Genomic DNA, 21,266 nt, shown 5'->3' on the forward strand with positions numbered 1-21,266 from the left:
GCAGGGCTGGCAGGTGAGTTCTCCTGCAAGTGAGGCGGGCGGGGGAGCACCCCTCAGTAATCCCAGATGAGGTTCTTTTGTCACGCGTGGAAAGAATGATCTGGGGAAGATAATGGCCCAGGCTGGGGAGCTCTCACTGTGACCACAGGCCCAGGCCAGGTCTCCCCACCCCACTTTCACAGGATTTTCCTAGAGGTATGTGGAGTTGAGCCAAGTTGACCCCGACTTCTAGGGCCTACTGATATGGCCCAAAAGAGACTCTGTCTGTGGCCAGAGGTGACAGCTCCTCAAAGAGAGCCCAGATCTCTCCCGAGGCACGCGATGACTTGGGGTGCCTTGGGACACGGGGAATGTGCTCAGCCAGGTGTGCACCCACAGCGAGGCAGTTTCGCCAGGCACAAATCAGGAGGTGTGGGCTTGGCAGGGTACTTTGGGGACAGTTGGAGGGAAAGTCAGAAATCAGCCAGGACTGTCTTAAAAATCCAGAAGGTTCGAGGGCTGGTTTGCAGAGGCCGTTGGGAAGCAATGTGGTGGAGCAAGGTCGGAAACTTGGCTCTGCCATCTTCTCGTGTGTGGTCTCGAGCAAGGCCCCTTCTGGGGTGAAGCACGTAGCACAGGGGCTGGCACACAATTATCCTCAATGAATGGTCACTGTGATTGTTGCTGATACCGGGGAATCACAGAATGGGCTCTACACACAGGGTGTCTCGTGTAGCCATGCTCTTCCAGAGGCCAAACAGGAACTGGAATTCAAGTTCAGGGCTTACGACACTGGGAGGTGAGTCATGAGTGTTGATTTCCAGGCCCATGACTCTAGCAGGCCTGGCCACCACCTCCCCCCGGGGCCTCATTATCCCTGTACCCCCTCCCTCCTGTGGGCAGGCCTAGTGACGCCAGGGAGGCCTGGAGTGAGGTCAACCCTTCTGGACAATTGTTGGCCCCACCCTTGGGTCTGCCGGAAGGACTGGCTTTTCCCTGACTGCCCCAGCTTCTCCCCTCTCTGCCAGCGTCACCACCCACCCACCCTCCCTGCGGGGGTCTCTCCTTGCTCACTGTTGCTCACCCCAGATTCCCATCTCCAAACTCACCAGCTTGGATGAGAGCCGTTAGCCGCCCACCTCTGAGCGGCAGACAGGGGCCCAGCCCGTGAAACAGATGTTTTCCGCTTGCTCTTCTCACAGGAAGAAAGAAGAAAGCAAACTCTTCTCATTTTGTTTACCCCATGCCTTCCCTGGATCTAAACGGTGCAGTGGGGCTCACAATTGAGAAAATTTACCTCCTGAGCTTGATTTTGCTCGGCGGTAGCACAGGGCTTTCCCTAAAGTAGGGGAAGGGGTGCTCTGAGGGAAATGAGCACAGGTTGGGGGGAGGGTTCAAGATATTGCATTACTTACTGTTGTGGGCTCAAGCAAGTCATAGGCTCTACGAGCAACCGTTTTGTCATCTGCGGAACAGGACGATAACACCTATTGGTTTGGTCTCTCCATCACCTTGAATCCCGTGCGTGGTACGGCCCAAGCGGCAGCCCATTGGCATAGAGGCAGCCAGAGGCAGTCAGCTTGTTCAGACTCCATCCTGCACTCTATTTTGCTTGCGCCTGGCTCTCGTCTAGGGCCTTTCCTCACCCCCACACTCACTGTCGCCTTTCCTCCTTGTGGTCCTTCTGTGGGTGCTGCACCCAGATCCTCCTCACAAGTGGATGTGCCTGCCCCCAGCTGCTGTGCACGTTGGTTGCTGATGGCTCAGCCGTGTCCATCTCTGGGAACTTGCCCTGAGCCAATGGGAGTCCCCGGGAAATTATTCCCATCCCTCCCGAAGAGGTGGGCAAAGCCAATGACAGACAGATTCAGGGTACAAAAGCCTGGCTCCTTCCTCAAGGACAAGTCTGCAGGGCCAGACAGCTGCCAAAGCTCTAGTTCAGAATTCCCTGGATGGAAAGAAGAACAAGAACAAGCTGTATTTCCTCCCAAGACACCCTACTTCTTCCCTCCTGGGAAGGCAGCTGGGAGCTGTGGAGAAAGCATGACCTGTGAACAGACCTAGGACTGAATCCTGGCAGGAAGAGCTAATATGGTGACGCAGGTAATGTTCTATACTTTCCTAGACTTCAGTTTCCTTATTTATAGGATACGGGTCAGAATTCCCACTTTGTAGCATTGATGTGAGGATTGGAGAGTAGTGGCAAAGCCCCTCAGACGCCACCTGGTACACAGAATGACCTCATAACCTTGGCTGCCCTAAGGATGGGAAAAGCTGAAGGGACAGCTGGCAGTGGCGGCCAGGCCAGCTGGTGCAGGAACCATGCCCTCTGGCCTGTGGTCCATAATGGCCAGCTCTGGCCCAGCAGGAAGTGTTGTCGGCCCAGTTACATGCGGCACATGTCCACGTGCACTAGTGGCCTTATAACCCCTCCTCTGGGACTCAGTTCAGGAACCAAACCACCTGTAAATGAAAACCACAGCCAAGTTGTAATGCTCAGCTTTGGGTCTGGAGGCCATCTTCTCTGAGCATTGGCCTGTCAATAGGCCCCTCGAACACGAATGGCTTGCAAAGAGGTCTGGTGGACTTTTCCACTTGGCCCCACACCTCCTCCAGCTCACACCACTGGCCCATCTGCTCCCAGCGGCCTCAGACCATTAATTAGTACACCCCAAGGCAGCAGAGGCAACAAGAATGATGGCCACTCCATCCAGTCGAGAGCCCCCCCGTCCCCCCTGCCCCCCAGCAACCCCCAAGCTCCCCTTCCAATAACTGCTATTGCAGGAAGGACACAGAGGCCACTCAGGGAAACCTTCTACTCTGGGCACCACCCAAGCCACACTTGATCTGAGGAGTCAGGCTGGGCTCATGGTGACGGTTTCTAATTCTTGGTTTTTGGTCCTTGGCTCCATTCTTTCCCATGGTACGATCCCATGTGTCCTCAGGCAGAAGCAGATGGCCATAATGGGGCCAGAAGGAGTTTTGGGGTCTTCCAGGGTCCTTGTCAGGCTTGTCATGATCTCCGGCCACTGCTTAAGGAAAAGAGGGTCTCCAGCCCAAGAAAGAAATCCTGTCACCAGGATGGGTCTCCCAGAAACTACGCGGGAGGAGGCTGGAATCAGAACATGGCGAGTGGATACTACTAAGGTTTCAGGGCATGAGGTGAACATACCTCGTAACAGGGCAGGTTCTGCCAACTGGACCCAAATCCTCCAAATGTACTGCTTAAATCCCTTTCTCCTCCGCAGGCCTGGGATGGCCAGGACTGACGTCTGTACCTGGGATGCAACTTCTCCCAAACGTCCCCTTCTTCTTGACCAAAGATAACCCCTTCTAGACATCAGCCTAGTCTTACTCAGGCAAGATTAATCATAATAAGCAGTTTCCAGGTATTGAGAGCTTATTATTTGCCATGTGCTTTATACACACAATCTCACATTATCCTAGAATCCCATTCGTATTGTTATTCCTGTTCAGTTGAGGAGACAAAGGTTCCGAGAGATTCCATGTCTTGCCTAGGTCATGAGGTTTTAGGTGACACAGCTACTGGATCACATAGTCACAGAACCTAGGTCTCCCTGATTCCACGGTTCCCACCCGTGGCTGCCATATGCTTTGTCCACCAATAACAGGGGAGTCCCATGAAGGGAATGTTACCTTCCGTTCTCTGTCCTCCAGGTTGGTAGATCCAAAAGCTGGGAGATACGGGAGCTTCCCACACCTACCCACACTGAGGACGTGCAAACAATAGCTTCAGGGAGGCTGCTTTTAGCTGCTCTGCATTCCAATTCACACAACAAAAGGAGTATGTTTTTGTATCTGGGGCACATCCCCACAGACAGGTAGGTCCCAGGCTGGGAGAAAAAAGACAAATCAAGGTTGGACAGGTACTTAGCTCTTTTGGATCTTCACAAAATTGTACATTTTGATGTTTTCCCACACTTTTGAAAAACTACATGGCCAATAAAAATTAAAATACGCAAAAAAGGAAACAGAAGGAAAAAATAACTTGTAGGACTCTTAACCAGTGATTTGTGGGCAAATTTTCTTCTCTTTGTAAGGTTGGAATTAAAAAATTACAGGCAGGATCGCGTTGTATACTTGTGTATATATACAGCTTTATTCATGAGCAAATTTCCATATTATATATTTTTTAAAAACCGCTGTTTGCTAGCTGCCTTGTCGTCCATTAACTGGTTGCACCCTATTTTCTTTTCAGGTTTTAAACTTTTTATTTGCATATTAAAAAACTGTGCATTCCAATAATAAAAAGCATTTGAACAATAATGAAAATGGCACTCTGATGAAACTGCATTTTACAGCCGGCAGGACACTTTGGACCAGCTTGGTGTTTCCTCTCGATTTCACTGTCATCCCACCCAGCTTCTGCCTTCAGCCAACATGCACCTTTTCCTTCCCTGCCAGCCAGACAGGCAGATGGGGAGGCAGGTGCAGCATTCGGTGTCATCGGTTCTCTGGTGTGAAAAGGCGCAGCACAGTCATTTAAACTTGATCCAACCTCTGCATCTTACAAAGCTCAGCAGCTACAAGCAGTGAAAAAAAAGAGGGCAGTGCTTGTGGGACGTATGGTGCATGCTGGCAGTGTGTGCCTCCTTACGATTCGCCCGCTCGCTTCTCCTGTTCAGGCGTTGCTTTTGAAGGCAGTGGATTTTCCTGTTGTGTTTGTCTTCTCTGACTTATCAAATTTCTCAGTCTCAGCCATATCGGGTTTGTCAGACCCGGTTGCAGAGGAAGCAGAGGGAGGTGCGGGGGCAAGTGGTCTGCTCAGTGCCACTCCCCCCCCCACGCCCCCACTCACCCACCCTGCTCCCCTCACGTCTGCCCCACCTCCAACAGCACCTACACCCTATTTTTCTTAACCAGTTCCCTCAAGGTGTGTATTTAGGGTGTGATGAAGCATGCCGGTGCTGTTCCCCAGTCACTTACTGTTTTGGGGGCTCAAAGATCAATTTCCTTTTCCTTGGCAGACAGTTGGTGCCGCCTGTGGTGGTGTTTGCTGTGGGCGTCCCAGGGAACACTTACCCTGCGCACAAACTCTCTTCAGCCATTTCCCCGACAGAAGTCACGCTGACATTGCCCGTGAGCTCGGGTCTTCCACTGGTTTGGCACCTTCACCCCCAGCCCTGTGGTCCTGGCCTGTCAGCCACCACCTGTCCCTGTCCAGAGGGCACTGCTGTGATGTCACAGCTTTACAGATGTAAGGACTTCACAGGAAGGGAGCCCCAGTCTGTGCAAAATGCCGGTTTTTTGGCCCCCACTCAACTTCCCTGTCATACATCCAGCAAGAAAGAGGGGCAGGTAGGTGAGGGGACTGGTAGGAACGGAGGGTGGCATCAGGGGATTTGGAGGCCAGAACACCTGGGTTTGGATCTGGCTCTTATTAGCTGTGGAAACAGCAAATTACTGAGCCTCAGAGACTGGGTTTCTTCATATTTATGAGAGAATACTTCCTTCCCTCTAGGGTTTTGTGGGAATTAAATGACATAATGCAAGTGAACTTGTCGAGTCCAGTTTTTGACCTAATCAAGGCAGTTACTAAAGGACTGAGATCATTTCCCACCCCATCTTCTCACCCCAGGGAGGAGAGTTTTCTGTTCAGTTTTTCCATTATACTATCTCTTAGGACCACTGAGCTCGTTTTCAAAAGTTTTATCCTCTGGGAGAAAAAGTTCTCCAAAGCCACATAGGTCAGTCCCGTAGCCTTGAGGCTTTCCTGGCCCCCACTTGCTGGCCAGATCACGTGCAGATAAAGGGCTCCCTACCCTCATTTTGTTGATGGGTTCAAGACCACTCAGCTTACTTTAGGAATAAACAAGACAAGCAAAAACACTCTTCCCACCTCCCTCCGCATACCAAATACCCTCCTTCGTGTGCTTGTATTTAATACACACTTGCTGATACACAGAGTGGGACGGTGTATACTCAAGTCAGCTCTGGGCACGCTTAAACCCTGCTTGAGAGCTGAGCCCCCGCCTTGCCCTCTGGTCCGACTCTGTTCCAACGCCACCTCATGTTTGGGTCCTGGACCAAACTCACCCAGGGAAGCTGAAGAGAGGGAGAGGAGGGACGAGTGAGACATTACGGCTCAAATGCATCAATTCATCCAGTGGTTCCCCTCTGGAGCGGTTAGGAGGCCCTGATGCCCACGTGTACTTGTTAGATCAGGATTTGTGGGCGTGGGGACTGAGCGCAGGATTAAGTCTGAGCCAAGTCTGAGAACCAGTTACTTAATTGCTGCTGCTAACGTGCCTGACGGTCCCACATGCGTCTCACTTTATAACCCTCCATGTGGACGCAGGCCCACAGCCAGTGCTTCTGACGGTGACAGAAGACCTCAATCTGTTCCTGATTTAACTCCCAGGATGGGACTATGGTGGAGATTCCAACATCACAGATGTCCCAAAGTCATACATGACAAACATTTTATTACATTAAGACGAGTCATCTGTTAACTAGTGAACTGCAAAGGGAATACAGCTGAGGCTACTTCACAAAAAGGATATCAGAGAACAAAGATAGATTTTCAGCATCACAAAAGGGCTCGATTCTCCCCCACGTCCCCCATGAAACATTAATCAGTGGCTCAGGCCGGTTCTGGTAAGAGCATCTAACTGCTGACTTTACGTGAGACCAGGCTTACCCTGACGCGCCCACGACACAGGTCCACTCCTGGCCACCGCCCTCGCAGCCAGGCTGCTGTGGCTTGAGCGCAGAAGGCGACGCCCGGGTGGCATCCATCCCACGCCTCTGCGGTGATCCTGCTCTTCGCAACGGCTGCTCTGGGGGCCGCTTCAATGGCGGCATCACCATCTGGGGCCTGCACGAGCAGACTCCCTGTGGGGCTGCGGTGGGCTCTGAGATTGGTTCCATGTGCCAGTGGAAGCAGCTTGGTTCCGCCTCACTACACAGCAAATGTTATGCCCTGAGGGAGTGGTTAGGAAGCGGTACTTCGCCCAGAGCGGGCGCACCCAGCTGGCCGGGGAGGACGCGACCCCCAAAGCACGGCTGAGCAGGGGGGACGCTGGCAGAGGCACTAGCACCGCTGCCTTTTGGTTCAGAGCAACTTCTGAAAACTCTGGTGTCCACTGCACACACAGTGGGTATCTGGACATGACCCAAGTGGCTTCTCCATCTAGCTCGATGCCCAGGCTCGGTCACCCGTTCAACAGTGATTGTCCATGCTGCTCCCAAGCCTCGTGTGGTTCTCAGTTTAGCCTCACGTTCCTGGGGTGGGCCTAAAGCAGTGCAATTTCGGGGATCCAAAAGCACCCAGGCTGTTCGAAAGGCAAGGTGCTCTTTTTCACTTGCTTTTCTTTTCTCCTTCCTGCTCCCACCCAGCAGTATCTGGTGGGGTCCTAAGGGATCAGATGGCTTCCTTCACCCCGCAATGGGCGGGGGGCAGGCTGCCTTCCCCCTCCCGCTGTGCTCATGTTTCTCTTCTGTCCACACCCACCCTCGCCCCTGCCCAGGCCACACCACGAAGGCACACTATGGATGCCAACCCATCAGAATACGGGCCAGCAACTTCTCCTTCCCTGGCCCGGAAGGAGGTCCTTTAGAGGCCCTTGTGGAAGCCGCAGCCCCTCGGCAGTCACTCCTGCACCAGGAAGTTGATGAGGGCAGTTCTGGGGGAGAGGAAGGCCTTCTGGATGCTTCGCCCCTGCAAGAGCCTGACACCCAGCTCACTTTGGAGAACAAGTTCGTGGACTTTGTCCTGGTCCTGGGCGACTTGCTGGGGCACAGGGATTTTGCCGCAGGCTTTGTTGTTGATCTGAGAAGGAGAAAAGCCAGAGACAAACAGTGGGGCAAGTCCTGAGAGTAGCAGGCAGCCAGATACCAACAACCACTTCCTGCAAAGGGTCCGCCGTGTCTGTCTGGGGAAGGGAACGTGGGGAAGGAGGAGAAGGCAGTGCCCAGCTTCTTAACTGTACAGAGTGCAACTAGATGGACAGAATTAATTCCTGGAAGAGAGAAGGACGGAGGGAGGGAGGGAAAGGGGGGAGGGGGAGAGAGAGAGAGACCCCAGCACTGAGAGCACAGAGTGCCTGCACCTGGAGTGAGTGTCACCTTGTTTCCTGAGCGCTGCCCCATCACAGCTATGGTGGAAATCATGCCCCAAATCCTCAGCATGAGATGGCTTAGGCTGTTTCCAGGGGAAGAGGGATTACTGCGTCATTGAGTATCAAGTCTAAGTTCAGATCTGCTACAGAAGGTGTCACCCAGGATTTTACTTAGGTCTCAAGTGGACTAATTTCTGGGGACCTCAGTCAACCTCCCTTTCTGATGACTGACTCCAGCAGGGGGCACTCGAGTGTGAGGACTTGGAAATAAACAACTCTTCTTGCTTAAAATGGACCAGTACAGTTCCAGGCGCCCGTGGGCATTCACTGAATATTAGTTCAATAAGGACAAACTTCACATCAAAAATGAACTAATATTGCCACTGAGGAAGTGACCACATGGCCCCGATAGCTTCTGAACAATCATCCTTCAAACTCTTGATCCCACTGCTCCCATAAGAATACTTAGATTTCTTTCACTACAACTCCTGTTTTTTACTTGGAAAATACAGTCGCTGAATTATGAAAAGTTACTAGGAATAATTTCTCAAGTTTCAACCAAAGCACATTATCAAGTGTTCCTTAACCACCCACTTCTTTTTTTCAGATTTCCTTAGAACTTTGGGTCATTTTTATTGGTTGCATTAGCCTAGATCACTGGGTGTGAGACAAATAAAACAGTGTGTCCTGAAATATTGTTTTAAAAAGGCTCCACGATGCAGGGTGTGTGTCTTCTGAAGCCGCGGAGCTGGGATGTGCTCTTTGAAAGACTGGTTGCTCTGCCTTCGCGTTTCTAAGCCATGAGGAGCTGCTTACTTTCAAGGCCATGTGCGTGGTGTGACTGAGACCTCAGAAGAGACCTTCCACCCGTCACACAAAAGCCATGTCCCTTGTGAAGTCCTCGGCCTCACACGTGGAATTCACAGAATGCGCGCTGGATAATGAGTCGTGGCACCAGCCCTCCCGTCTCTGTTCTTACTCGTTTTCTAGGGGAGAGATGCCCAGGGTGACGTCTCCTCTGGCCACCACCCATGGTGGGGGGTGCTGGGGCAGACAGAGCATGTTCTCTGATGAGGGTCAGACTCAGCATGACTCTCAGGCCTGGACTCACAAGCTGGGGGACGTTAGGCCTCGGTTTTCTTAAGGATGAATCCTCTGAGTTGGTGAGTGAAGGGAGGTAACCTGTGTAAAGGGACCAGCTCGCTAAATCTGACTTCCTCTGCGTTTCTCAAGATTCCCGGCCAGGATGGGAAGAGTGAGATGTCCTGTCTGATGCATGACCTAAGCACAACAATGACCCCAACTTCTAGACCCAGTCAACCTCTGGTGCTTCCCCGGAGCCTGGGGGCTGGTCCTAAGCCGTCACTGGCAAGGCCTGTCCCAGGGATTTGAGTCGTTCTTGTCCACAGAGGGGACTTAGGGGAGGGCATGTGACCTTTGGGTGTGCCGTCGTATGCGGCGTGCTTCCCCACGCTGCCCTGGCACCCACTCATGGTCTCTGGCTCCCTGGGACTCCCGAGTAGCTTATCCAGGGCAGTCCCTTTGGGGTGAGTGGGTAACAACCACACTCCCCACTTTCTGGGTATAAGGTAGTAATTAAGTGGATAATAGAAGTCTGGTTGGGACGTAACCTGGGGCTTGGCTTTCAGAGGCTCAAAGGGGAAGAAATACTTTCACATCACCTCAGACAGCGGCTGTTTCACTGTAGAGACGCCTTCCGGTCCCTGCTTGGTGGCCCTGCAAGCTTCTGCTCCTCCATCTTTGCCATCTCCACTTCCTCACTCAGCCTGTTCTCTTGGGATTTTCCAGCAGCAGCCTGGCGGGTCCCTGGCCACGATACTGCTCCCCCTGCCCCATCCCTATGCCCTGACTGGCAGGGAGCCCCACAATGGCTGCAAACAATAAAGCCCCTGTGAGCTCTTGCTCTGTGCTGCACAGGCCCTGAGCGAGCCGGTTTATCCACACCCCTGTGAGGCAGAAGCACAGCCTCTGCACCCCCATTTTACAGATGGGGAAGCTGAGGCACATGAGGTGAAGTCACCTGCCCAAAGCCCCACCCCAGCAAGTGGTGATGGGATGACCTCATGGATCCTCTCTCCTGCTCAGACCCCCCGCCAGCCCGCACGCCTCCTGGATATGGAGTCCGGCCTTCTCTCCACAGCTGCCCTGCCTGTGCCTCTGCTCCAGCCCCTCTAAGGCTCACGGTCCCAGTGTCGCCAAGGGCTTTCCCTGCCTTTGCTGCTTTGCTCCACAAGGGAAATCCTGCTCTTCCTTCAAAGCCAAGGTCCCATGGCCCCTTCCTCACGATGCCTTTTGCAATCACCATCTGCCAGAAGCCACAATACAGATGCTAGCAGCAGTTTGCCATTTACCGAGTTAGTAAGCCCTATTCTGCCACGGTTTCCTCACCTGTAAAATGCAGTTAGTCACATACCTGCCTTGTCTATGAAATGGGGTAACAACAGGCCCACCTCACAGGGCCGTTGTGTGGAGTAAATGAGCTAGTATCTGGAAAGCTCTCAGGGCTCTGCCTGGCCCTTAGTTGGTGCCTACTACCTGTCAGTGGGTTTGTCGTTAGTGCATCCAGGAGCAGGCTGATCACCTCCTGGCACGATCCCACCTAATTCTTCCAACAACCAGTTGGGCAGGCACTATGCTCATCTCCATTTTCTACTGGGGAAACTGAGGCTTAAAGAACTTACTTTGCAAAATTGAGATTTACACAGGGATGGTCCGACTCCTAAGCTCTTACATCTTAACCTCAAAGTTACACCAACTCCCTGTGTGTGTGACAACTCATGTGCCCCTGACTGTCCCTCCTGGGTGCTAAACTCCATGAAGACGAGGTGGGGCCCTGGGCTCTGTGTCCCTAGTGCTTGGCACAGCCCCGCATGCCATGGGCACAGAGGACATGGGCATGGCTAACCCCAATGACACTGTATAGGCTGCAGCTTCTACTTCTGGCCCTGGCACCGCCTGACAGCACACGGAGACGGAACACAGACCTGTACAGAGGTCCTGCACGTAGCACGGTGTCCTGACCACAGGTTCTCAAGTTGGCATGTTTGCTGTGACTCCTACACATATTTCAAATTTGCGGTTTTCATTTCAATGATAAGCTAAAATTACTTTACCAATGATCAAAACTCAATTTCTTTTGTGCAGTAGTCATTGAAAAGGGAAAGACATTTCGACAGACTAAAACTTCCGTGTCTCAAGTTGGCGTTTCTCAATTGCGCAGAGGATATTTATGTCTTATAAGATTACTGAAGTTCAAGAAATTGCCTCTGTGCCACAAGGCTGTTTCTGGTTTTGAGGATTTCTGGAGGAAGTCTGCCAGTGCAGCCCCACCTCTTCCCCTCGGTGGGGAGGCAGAGTGGGGGCAGCTGGGAACTAAGTGCCGGAGGAGGTGGTCTGGAGACGGAGTCGGATCTCCTGGGTGTCTCTCCAAGCCTCCACCTGCCTGCCGGGCCCAGAGTTTGCACAGACGCCCAAGGGCAGGGCCTGGTGGGCGGAGGCTGGGCTCTCCCTCAGCCCCCAGGTGTTTTGTTCATGGCACTTCTCACAATGTGCAATAATTTTACTTACATTTCTGTTCCCTTTTCATTTTCCCCTATCTCTCTCCCACTAGGCTTTAAGCTCCATGAGGGTAGGGACCCTGCCTGTCGCGTGTGACTTGGTGTCCCCAGAGTCTCACCCGGAGCCTGGAGTAGAGTAGGTGACTCGGTAATTACTGATGAGTAAACAAATAAACCTGGGCAAGGTAACGAACTTCTCTGAGCCTGTTTCCCCAGCTGAAAAAACTGAGAATGGTAATGGCTACCTTATAGGATAAGAGTGAAGTTAAATTTTGGAGGCAGATTACTTGGCCCATGTGAGCTTCCGAGGAGACGTGCCAGAAGGTCCACCCCTGGCTCTCTTCAGCCATATCGGCATATTTAAGAGAGATTCTTTACAATGTGTCTCACATTAAATAAATTAGCTATGTAAAAATTACATCAAGGATAAACTATAAGCTATTTGCTCTATAAAAGCTTTCAATAATAAACTACTTTTATGTATTTAAAATGACCCAATATACCAAAACAGGAGGAGTTTTGTGTAACCTCTCTGCAATACATCTTTCAGAGTGGGTGTTCTTGCATTGCCGGCCTCCTCACCATCCCCCTTCCCCCACAAGAACTAAGAACAGCTGAACGGAACTTTGAGAGGTTGAAACACAGTTGGGAAGGAAGACGATTGGAACCTGGAATGCAGGACAGGTTTATTTTTTCCACCTTCCAACCCCTGAGGGCCGGGAGGGTTCAATGCTCACTACTTTTGGTATGTGGTGACCTCAAGCGGAAGGCACAGGCCAGGGAAAGACAGGTGGGAAGGTGGGGCTGAGGGCTGGCTGGGCCACAAAGACCTGACAGAAAGGCCCAAGCCCAGGCAACATCTGTGGGCCGCAGGCAGGACAGTGGCCTGCTCTGGCAGGTTCACCATGGGGGCTGCGGAGGTCACTCACCAGAACGGCCATCTCCACGACGTCGGGCTGCTGCAGGAACTGGGGGTCCACGGCTGGCCATGGCTGGAGCAGCACGCCGGTGTCCCAGGAGTAGTGAGCACACAGCTTCTTCGGCACCAGCGCCAGGCCTGCAATGTCGAGGCCAGAGGGTCACTGAGCACACGTGAGGCTCATGGCAGCAGGATAAGCTCTCACCCCAACACAACCTTGCTGGAGCCGAGTGAGGAGGCTCCTGAGGCCGCACCATGGCTTTTCCCAGCCTACCAGCTGCTCCCCACTTACTCCTGCCTGGCTTATCCCAGGTTATAGGCAGCTCCCCCTCTCCCCGCCCCCAGACAGTACCCAGAGCTGTGAAGACAGATGCACATGCTGTTGTAAACTGCGCACCTGGAAAAACAAGACTGCTCATTGGTCTCTGAAGTTCTGTTGGTGAAGGAGTGTGTGTGCTCCTGAGAGCTGATCCCAAAATAACGAACTGCGTTCGCTTCCTTTCCTGCCCGTGAATATTGTGGTCTGAGAAGGCCTCCCGCCCCACTCACAGTCTCAGGCGCCAACAAGCCGAGAACAGCGGTGCTCCTTCGCAACCTTCTCAGAGGGTTCTCAAGCTTCCTGCTAAACGTCCCCTCTGGGGAGGGGTTCTCACTAATTATCATCTTGGAAAGAGCTGTCCTTGGCTCAGGTGCGTCAAACATGAGGAAGCAGTGGGCAGTGAAAGCAGTCCAAGTCTTGCTTCCCAGCGTGCTTCACGCTGCAGACCCCACAGCAGAGGTGGCTGCGGCCAGGACGGTCCTGCTCGGCACCACGGGGTTACACAGGGCCACCTGTCAGTGCTGGGGACTCCCACCAGGGGCTTCCCAGCAGGGAAAGCTTTGATTTCAAAGCCTCTGCCCATCTCATGATCACAAGAGATGCCCCCAAATGTGCAGGAAATACACACATCAGAAAAAGATGCCTGGGCACTACCAGCATGGTCACACCCCACTGCCTCCTCGTCCTCCCAGAGGCAGGCCCTGGGCAGGGGTGGGCGTGGGAATACAGCCAGTGTGCCCAGGCTGGGGCTGTGCCATGGCAGCAGCACAGCCCTCACGCTGTGGATGGCTCTTCCAGGGGTGGTGGAAGTGGAGGGCCCTTGCCCACCTCCCCCTGGTTATTACCCTTGAGACCCCAAGATGCATTTGAGGGATGGGCCCATGGCTCAGGGGAGGGTCTGAGGCCCAGCCTGGGCCACAGGCAACGATTCCCAGCAACACCAGCGCCAGGAACACCGGGCCAAGAATGACACCTTTTTGTATGATTTTCTTTGATGACAAAAATAATGCATGCTCCTTGCAGAAAATTTGTAAAAGGTCAAAATATAAAGAAAATCAAGTTCAAATAGATAGCGTCTCTAAAAATTTTTAGTTTGAAAGACTGTAATGTTATGTATTTAATGAGTATTTGTATGTATGAACCAACCCTACAAAACAAAACTACCGCCATCACTAGGATCATGCTGTACATATAGTTTTGAATGCTCTTTTTTCCCTATATTCTAAAATAAAAATTAATTTCATGGAAAAGAATGATACACAATAATATATATACCGTGTTTCCCCGAAAATAAGACCTAGGTGGTCCATCAGCTCTAATGCGTCTCTTGGAGCAAAAATTAATATAAGACCGGCCCTTGAGACGCATTAGAGCTGATGGTCCAGCTAGGTCTTATTTTCAGGGAAACACGGTAATATGACTCTAGCTTATTAAAAATTTATGTGAACAGATAAAAGGTTGTAAATTAATAAATCAGAACATTAGCAATGATTATCCCTGGGAGGGAGAAAAGTTGGGTGATTTTTTTTTTAATGTTTTATGAGTTATCTACAAGGAACATTTATTACTTTTTTAATTTGAAAAGATATTTTAAAATAAAGTTTTCCCGTACTGTTAGATTAGTTCAAGATTTTTCTCTTGGTTTTTCTTTTTGGGGTTTCATTTTCTTCCCCATTTAACTTTTGATTCTACCTGTAATTTACTTTGTGTATAATGTGAAAAAAATATTATTTAAAAACATATACAGTCAATTTTCAAAACCCAATTTGTTGAATAAACCTTCTCTTCCCTACTGGTTTGTGATTTTTCTTTTATAACGTATTACACCAGAGGTAGTTTCAGGACTATTCTGTGATGAGGTAAAGAAGTTGAGCCAAAATGTGAATCTACACACTGCTTCTTTCATTGAGAAAGTCTTGCTACCAAATTACTAGTCAGTCTAACTCAAACGTGTGCTTAGTGACACAGCTGATGTACATTCGCAGCACAAGTCCTACTCTTGGCATGGACTGTGACAGACAGGCCCAGCCTGGACCCCTCGGGGCAGCGCGGGTCCATTCTATCCTGCTGACCCCCCTCTTGATTCTGTGCCAGTGACACAGATTTACTTGTCGTAGCTTTGTATGTTTTCCTATTTGGCACTCGTGTTGTAACCCTGTGCTGGAGTCACTCTGAGGGAAGCGACGGGCCCTCTGGGTCTGGGGAGGGAGTGGTATAAAAGATGTGTTCCGGGGTCCAGCCCGCCCCTGGGCCCTGGGGTTCCTGAGCTTTTATTAACGAACCTACTTCATTTCTAACAGATGTGCCCGTGGGCAGAGGCAGGAAGGAACTGCTGGCTTGTTCCTCGGAAGGGATCCTCCTAAGACTCTCTTGTATCTAAATACAAGACAGAGGTCTCAGAAGGGAGAGAATCGTTCCTTTATTTCAGCAGGCTGGTCCAGGCTAGTTTGTCCTGTGACCCCGCTGCAGTGGGAAGAAGTCCAAAACCTCCGTATGGCAGTTGTACAGGATGCCTGGGAGATGAAAGGACCTTGGACACAAATGTTCTGGGTAGAAGCTGTTACAAATTCCATGTTGAAAAAAAATGAGGAAGCCTAGCCTTCCTGGAGCAATCAGGATTCTTATTTATAGCGGCCTGGAACCCTGCCAGTGTTTCCATATAGACGGGAGCGGGGCCATCCTGCCAGGGAGGAACAGAAACTCAAACCCTGGGTTCTACGCAGTGTTTTTGCCTCCCTGCTCTTTGTAAGGAAGTAAAAATACCTAACATTTGCATGGCAAATACAATGGTTTCTTTACATGACGTAAGTCAAGTCAGGAGCTGGCCTGTGGAAAGTACACGGAGAAAGTCTGAGCCCAGGCTGGGAAGTGGCCCTAGTGCACAGGGCTGCAGTTTTCCTGATGTGGAGAGAATTCTCGGGGCTGAACCCACTGAGGCACAAACAGACTTTTCTGAACCCTTACCTGTACTGGCTCAATACCCTTTAAAGCCCAAAGCTAAGGAAGGATTGAGGCCTCCTGCGGAGAAGACTCATCATTCCTCTCTATTTTCTGTAATTAACATGTATCACTTTTGAAATAATTGAAAAGTCCAAACCAAAAAGCGGATTTATTAGTATGACAGCTCTAAGTTTTTCAGCCTACGAAGGCAGTAGGTTTCCGGGTTTAAAACACTCATCAGGTGATGAGACTGATAGATTCCCCTCCTGGGCTCACAGAACTCATCACAGAATCACACACCCAGCAAGGGCTCTCTCCTCATGGGGAGCACGTCAGGACAGCATAGCTAGCATTTCCTTCTCGTGGTTCCTGGTTTTCAGCTCACTTTAGTCTCTGAAAGACTCAAGCAGCGAGCACCCACTGAGTGACTTTTTGTGTAGAGTTAATGGCCAGTAGTACATACTCCATGAACCGATGCTGTCCCTGGGACACCTCATGGCTTTCAGTCATGATGTGTGGGAAGGGTTGCCGTGAGGTCTGCTCCTTCTCAGAGGCCCCCAGGTAAACGCATTACGTCAACACATCCGTCTAGGCTGCCCGCCTCCTGCAAGCTCCTCTACCATCCCCAGAAGTCACAGGAGACCTCGGATACAAGGTTTGCGGCACCGGGCCCAGCACAGCCACCGTCCAGCCCTGCACAGCAGCGGCTCACTTCATCTCCATTTCCACACTGGGGCCACTGCGGGGGGCACAGCCAAACACCCCTCCTCCTATGCCCGCTGGGACCCAGGACCCAGCGGCACAGTAGACATATGCTAACACTGAACTGGCTTTCCTGAATGGCCTGAGGATCACGAGGGCAAAGTGACTTAATGCCAAATGAATTCTTTTTCTTCTAAACAAAGGAAGAGACTATAAACCTCATATCACTCTAAAAGGGAGTTCCGTGTTAAAAGAAACAAAAAATAGAGATGAGAAGAAGGACAAGGGAGAACTAACAGTTAACGCAGATGGCTTAGGTGACGTAATGTACAGCATGGGAGTACAGTCAGTAATGTTGTGACAGCACAGGACGGGTCAGAGGCTTGCTGGGCCTACGCTGATCACTTCTGTAAGTATGGAAATGTTGAACACCTATGGTGTATATCTGACACTAATATGATGTTGTACGTTAGCTATATTTTTAATAAAAATCTAAAAAATAAAAAGATGGCTTAAGGTAAAGAATGTTCCAATGATTTCTTAAAAGGAGCAGACGTAGATATGCCAGCGATGGCCTTTTAGAATTACCAACAGGCCTGTAAAATATTCTCAAGAGGCAGCAAGTACAGTGAAGTCCTGCCTTAGGCTCTGGCTGAGGACCAGGTCTTATGTCGAGGGACAGCCCCCCACCTGCCCGTGCAGCAGAATCGCCCAGGTTGCCCCTCCACTCAATCCCAGAGCTCCAGAATTAAGGTCTCCAGAGCGGTGGCTGGGGCAGAGGCTGCAGCATTTCACCCTTTTGAGCCTCAGGCAGTCAGAAGGCTTTGGGGCCCAGTTCAGGAATAACGGTGTGGTGGAGAGGCCTGAATCACAGCCTCAGAGAATAAAGTTTAGATCTGCACTGTATGCCCAGGTACCTCTTTCTCTACCTACAAAGGGGGACTAAACAGGAGTTTCTATAAAAAGATGACAAGGGGCCATGACATGTGGATACGAGGAGGCGGGACGATGAGAGAGGATTTGCAGTAGTGACACCAGTGCTCACATCTGTCTGGGCACGTTGCTGAAAGCGGGGAAGTGTCTTTCCCTTGGCAGCGGCGGCCACACTGACGAAGAAGTACCACTATTCAGAGTACGAGAGAGCACCAACGGCAAACACTGCGCCCCGTGGCTGAGGACATCTGAATCCCAACTCACGGTCGGCACGAGGCTCGAGCACACCTGGGTAGCGTAACTGGTCAATCAGAGACCCGCCCACCTACCTGCCCAGAGCTCGGAGGTTATGTGAGGGGCCATTGGAGCAGCCATCACCATCAGGGCACACAGAGCGTCCTCAAACTGGGGGCTGTGGAGCACAACTCTCTCAGAAGCTTGCTGAGGAAGAGAAAAGAACAGCGTGAGGATACGGAGGCGTACACAACCAGCTTGGGCTAGGACGGCCATTAACACGTCTAGTTCAGAGACACTGCAGGTAGGAAGAAACCCTCTTTACCAGCCAATTCTGCTCTGGACAAAGAACTTTCCTCGCTTAAGGATAGTATTAAAAATAGCTGCAGCAACATGGATGGACCTGGAGGGTATGATGCTAAGTGAAATAAGTCGGACAGACAAAGAGAAATACCATATGATCTCACTTATATGTGGAATCTAAAAAAAACAATAAAAAAACAAAACAGAAACAGACTCAGAGACACAGAGAACAAACTGGTTGCCAGGTGGGAGGGGGCAGAGTGGAAAAGTTCAAGGGATTAAGAAGTACAAATTGGCAGTTACAAAACAGTCACAGGGTCGTAAATACAGCACATGGAATGTAATCAACAATATTGTAGTAACTATATGCGGTGCTGGGGGTACTAGACTAATTGGGGGATCACTTCATAAGTTATATAAATGTCTAACCACTATGCCCTACACCTGAAACTAATATGAATGTCAACTGCAATTGAAAACAATGTTTTTTAATTAAAAAAGGAGAAGAAACAGCTTTGGAGTGCAGGATCATTAAATACAGTAACTATTAGTAAAGCCATCCACTTTTGCAAGAAAAAAAATTTGCAGCAATACCAGCAAGTGTATTACTATTAACTGAGCATTTACTACGCCCTCAGGCTGATGCTAACTCATTTAAGTCTCATGAGGGCGAGGGCGGTATTCTTATCCCACTGGACAGATAAAACAGCTAAAGATTAGGGAGGGAGAGTAATCTGCCCCAGGGTACACCACTAACCAAACCAAGAGAGTCCGGATTAGAATCTCGGTTGTAAGTGAAACTCTTAACCCCTCTGCTTGGTTTCCTGTGCGCTGCAGACCAATGAGAAATGCAGACTGCTCAAAGATTTTGCAATGTGGAACCTCCCGCCCCCTCAGGGATCTCAGGGGTTCCCACTCTCTTCAACAGCTTCGCCAATTACTGTAAACAGTTTCTTCCTGAGGTTAATCAGTTAGCGCAGTCATATACTTTCCATTTATGGCATACCTACTATATACCAGACTTTAGGGATAAAATGTCCCGAATATTATTATTATATTTTACAAAATAAAATATCTGCCCTCCAGGAGCTGACGGTCAATTGGAGAGGAAACCAACGAATGAATCAAGGATGTCACAGGATTCCACGGGTGGTCAGGGCGGCTGGGTGTGAGCTGGGGCGTGTAGTCAGGAATGGCCTGAAAGGGAGCTGGGCTCTCTGGAGGTGGCTGGAGCAAGAATGCCACTAGGATTTCACAGGGGCCGGCAATTCTCAAGGCACTTGAGGAAGTCATGGTAAACGAGCCCAATGTGGCTGGGGCGCTTGGCACGTGTTCCTAACACCCTGTGATAAAAACAATTTTGGTTTAATTCTGTGATACGTTTGTTAAAATTAAAAGTCAGCAGGACCCACATAATGTATTTTGCTGAGAGAGGCCCAAAATACTACACATGGTCTTTTTAAAAAATGCATGGATATATGTGTGAAACGATAGAAAAAATGTATATTGGTTTCTGCCCCCAGTTTCTACCCCAGAGCTCCTAAACCCCTTGGAATTTCCTGGGTGGTAGGAGTGTCTTCTGTTCTAATGAGGCAACTCTGGGTGAGCTCCTGAATAGCTGCTAGGTGGGGGTTGGTCACCAAAAGACCAAGGCATGATTAGATGCTTGGGACTGTCAGTTCCCTCCCTTTCATCCTCCAGAGAGGAGAGAGGGGCTGGAAATGGAGAGAGTAACGGATCGTGCCTCCATTAAAATCTCCATTAAAATCCGAGGGTACAAGCTTTGGGGAGTTTCCAGGTTAGTGACACGTGGAGGTGCAGGGAGAGTAGTGCGCTCAGGAAGAATGGAGTTTTCCAATCACAGTGTGATCTTTGCAAAATCATCTCTAAGAGATTTGAGTACAACTTCACGGTTAAGGGTACAGAGAAATTCTCCCAGAAGGGCTGTGGACAAAATGAATTGCCCGGGAGTAGAAGTTTCATTTTTTAATTTAATTTTCTGTAATAGTTGCCCTTTTTTCCTGGCAAACAAACAAACAAACATACATCCAGCTCAGGAAATTTCAGAAATACAAAACCACTCACAGTTGTATCACCCAGAAAAAAACCCAGTGTATTTTATCCCAGTCTCCAAAAATGCAAAAATAGGTGACTATACACACTCATACACATAACATTTTCACGACTGGGGTTTTACCATGTGGACACTTTGACAGCATGTGTTTGCACTTAACCCTGGATCATGAGCAGTTCCTGACATTATTTGTGGAAGAGAAGATGTCAGTGGTGGTGGCACATTTCCTTCCCATTGATGTGACGTAAGGCATTTCCCCCTTTCCCCACTGGAGGACATTTGGGGTTCCAAGTCTCTGTGATTATCCATCACTTGCCAATAGATACCCTGGGTCAAAGGGTATATATAACCCCAGGACCTCACAGCTAAAGTGCTTCCTGGTGAGGCTACATCAACCACACCCATCACTGGTGTGTGACAACTGGTCTCACTGTCTTTGCAACAGCACGAAGAAGAGTTATGTTTAAAAGTCTGCAAGTTGCAAATTTGATAGGCAAAAAATAGCATCTCATTTTAAATTCGCATTTCATGATACCTCATGGGGCAGATTTTTTTTTTTTCTGCCACAAGTTTACTGGCTATTTCTATCTCATCTTCTGTGAATTATTGTCTTTTCACATCCCTTGACCATTTTTAGGTCATTTTCTTATTAACATGTAAGAGCTCTTTATATACTAAGGATATTAATCTTTTGTCGGATATATTTGTCATACATGTCTTCCCCAGTTTTTATCTATCTTTCAATACGGCATGCTTTAAAATACTAAAAATGTAAGCTTTATGTAGTCAAATCTGTAAACTTCTTCCATTGTTCTTAAAAGCTTGGAGAGGGCTTCGCTATGTGGACGAAAAAGGGGCCACATACTGAACCAGACAAGCTCAGGGGAGGCCAGTGTGATGGGCGCTACAACTCAGAGACTGGAATTAACCACATGGGATGGTCTGAACATGCAAATTGCTAACTAAAAGTGGGTCATGGCCGGTAGTCACATCCTTGGCTTGTGCCTTCCCTGACAAAGGTTAACCTTTATCTTAAGTGGGCCTGTTTATTGTCTTTTTTGCATCTAAGATAATATACCCATAGACCATCAAAATAATCCCTTTTTCCAGACCCCTCAGGGCACACCCACCACACCGGCCACACAACTCCTCATTGTTATCTTGTTCCCCGAATACCTGTAAAGGTTCATTGTACCCACCAATA

At 49.9% G+C, this 21,266-nt stretch overlaps 1 protein-coding gene and 1 pseudogene across 2 annotated transcripts in view; both read right to left on the reverse strand.

Annotated features, from left to right (window-relative positions):
* Nucleotides 1-4,441: 4,441 nt before the first annotated feature.
* LOC148758214 (thymosin beta-4-like) lies at nt 4,442-4,803 on the reverse strand (annotated as a pseudogene).
* Nucleotides 4,804-6,408: 1,605 nt separating this feature from the next.
* The window catches only part of LARS2 (leucyl-tRNA synthetase 2, mitochondrial), a 120,313-nt gene continuing 105,455 nt past the window's right edge, over nt 6,409-21,266 (reverse strand). For both annotated transcript variants that reach the window (XM_019724060.3, XM_074312510.2), the window contains exons 19-21: nt 17,781-17,892; nt 12,568-12,695; nt 6,409-7,771 (exon numbers count right to left, since the gene is read on the reverse strand). In XM_019724060.3, coding sequence (XP_019579619.3) covers nt 7,592-7,771; nt 12,568-12,695; nt 17,781-17,892 — 420 coding nt within the window. In that variant the 3' untranslated portion in view covers nt 6,409-7,591. The remainder of the gene's footprint in view (nt 7,772-12,567; nt 12,696-17,780; nt 17,893-21,266) is intronic.

The sequence above is a fragment of the Rhinolophus sinicus genome, chromosome 5 (genome assembly GCF_057876585.1).
Source record: "Rhinolophus sinicus isolate RSI-liver-muscle chromosome 5, RSI-T2T, whole genome shotgun sequence".
Taxonomy (NCBI): Eukaryota; Metazoa; Chordata; class Mammalia; order Chiroptera; family Rhinolophidae; genus Rhinolophus; species Rhinolophus sinicus.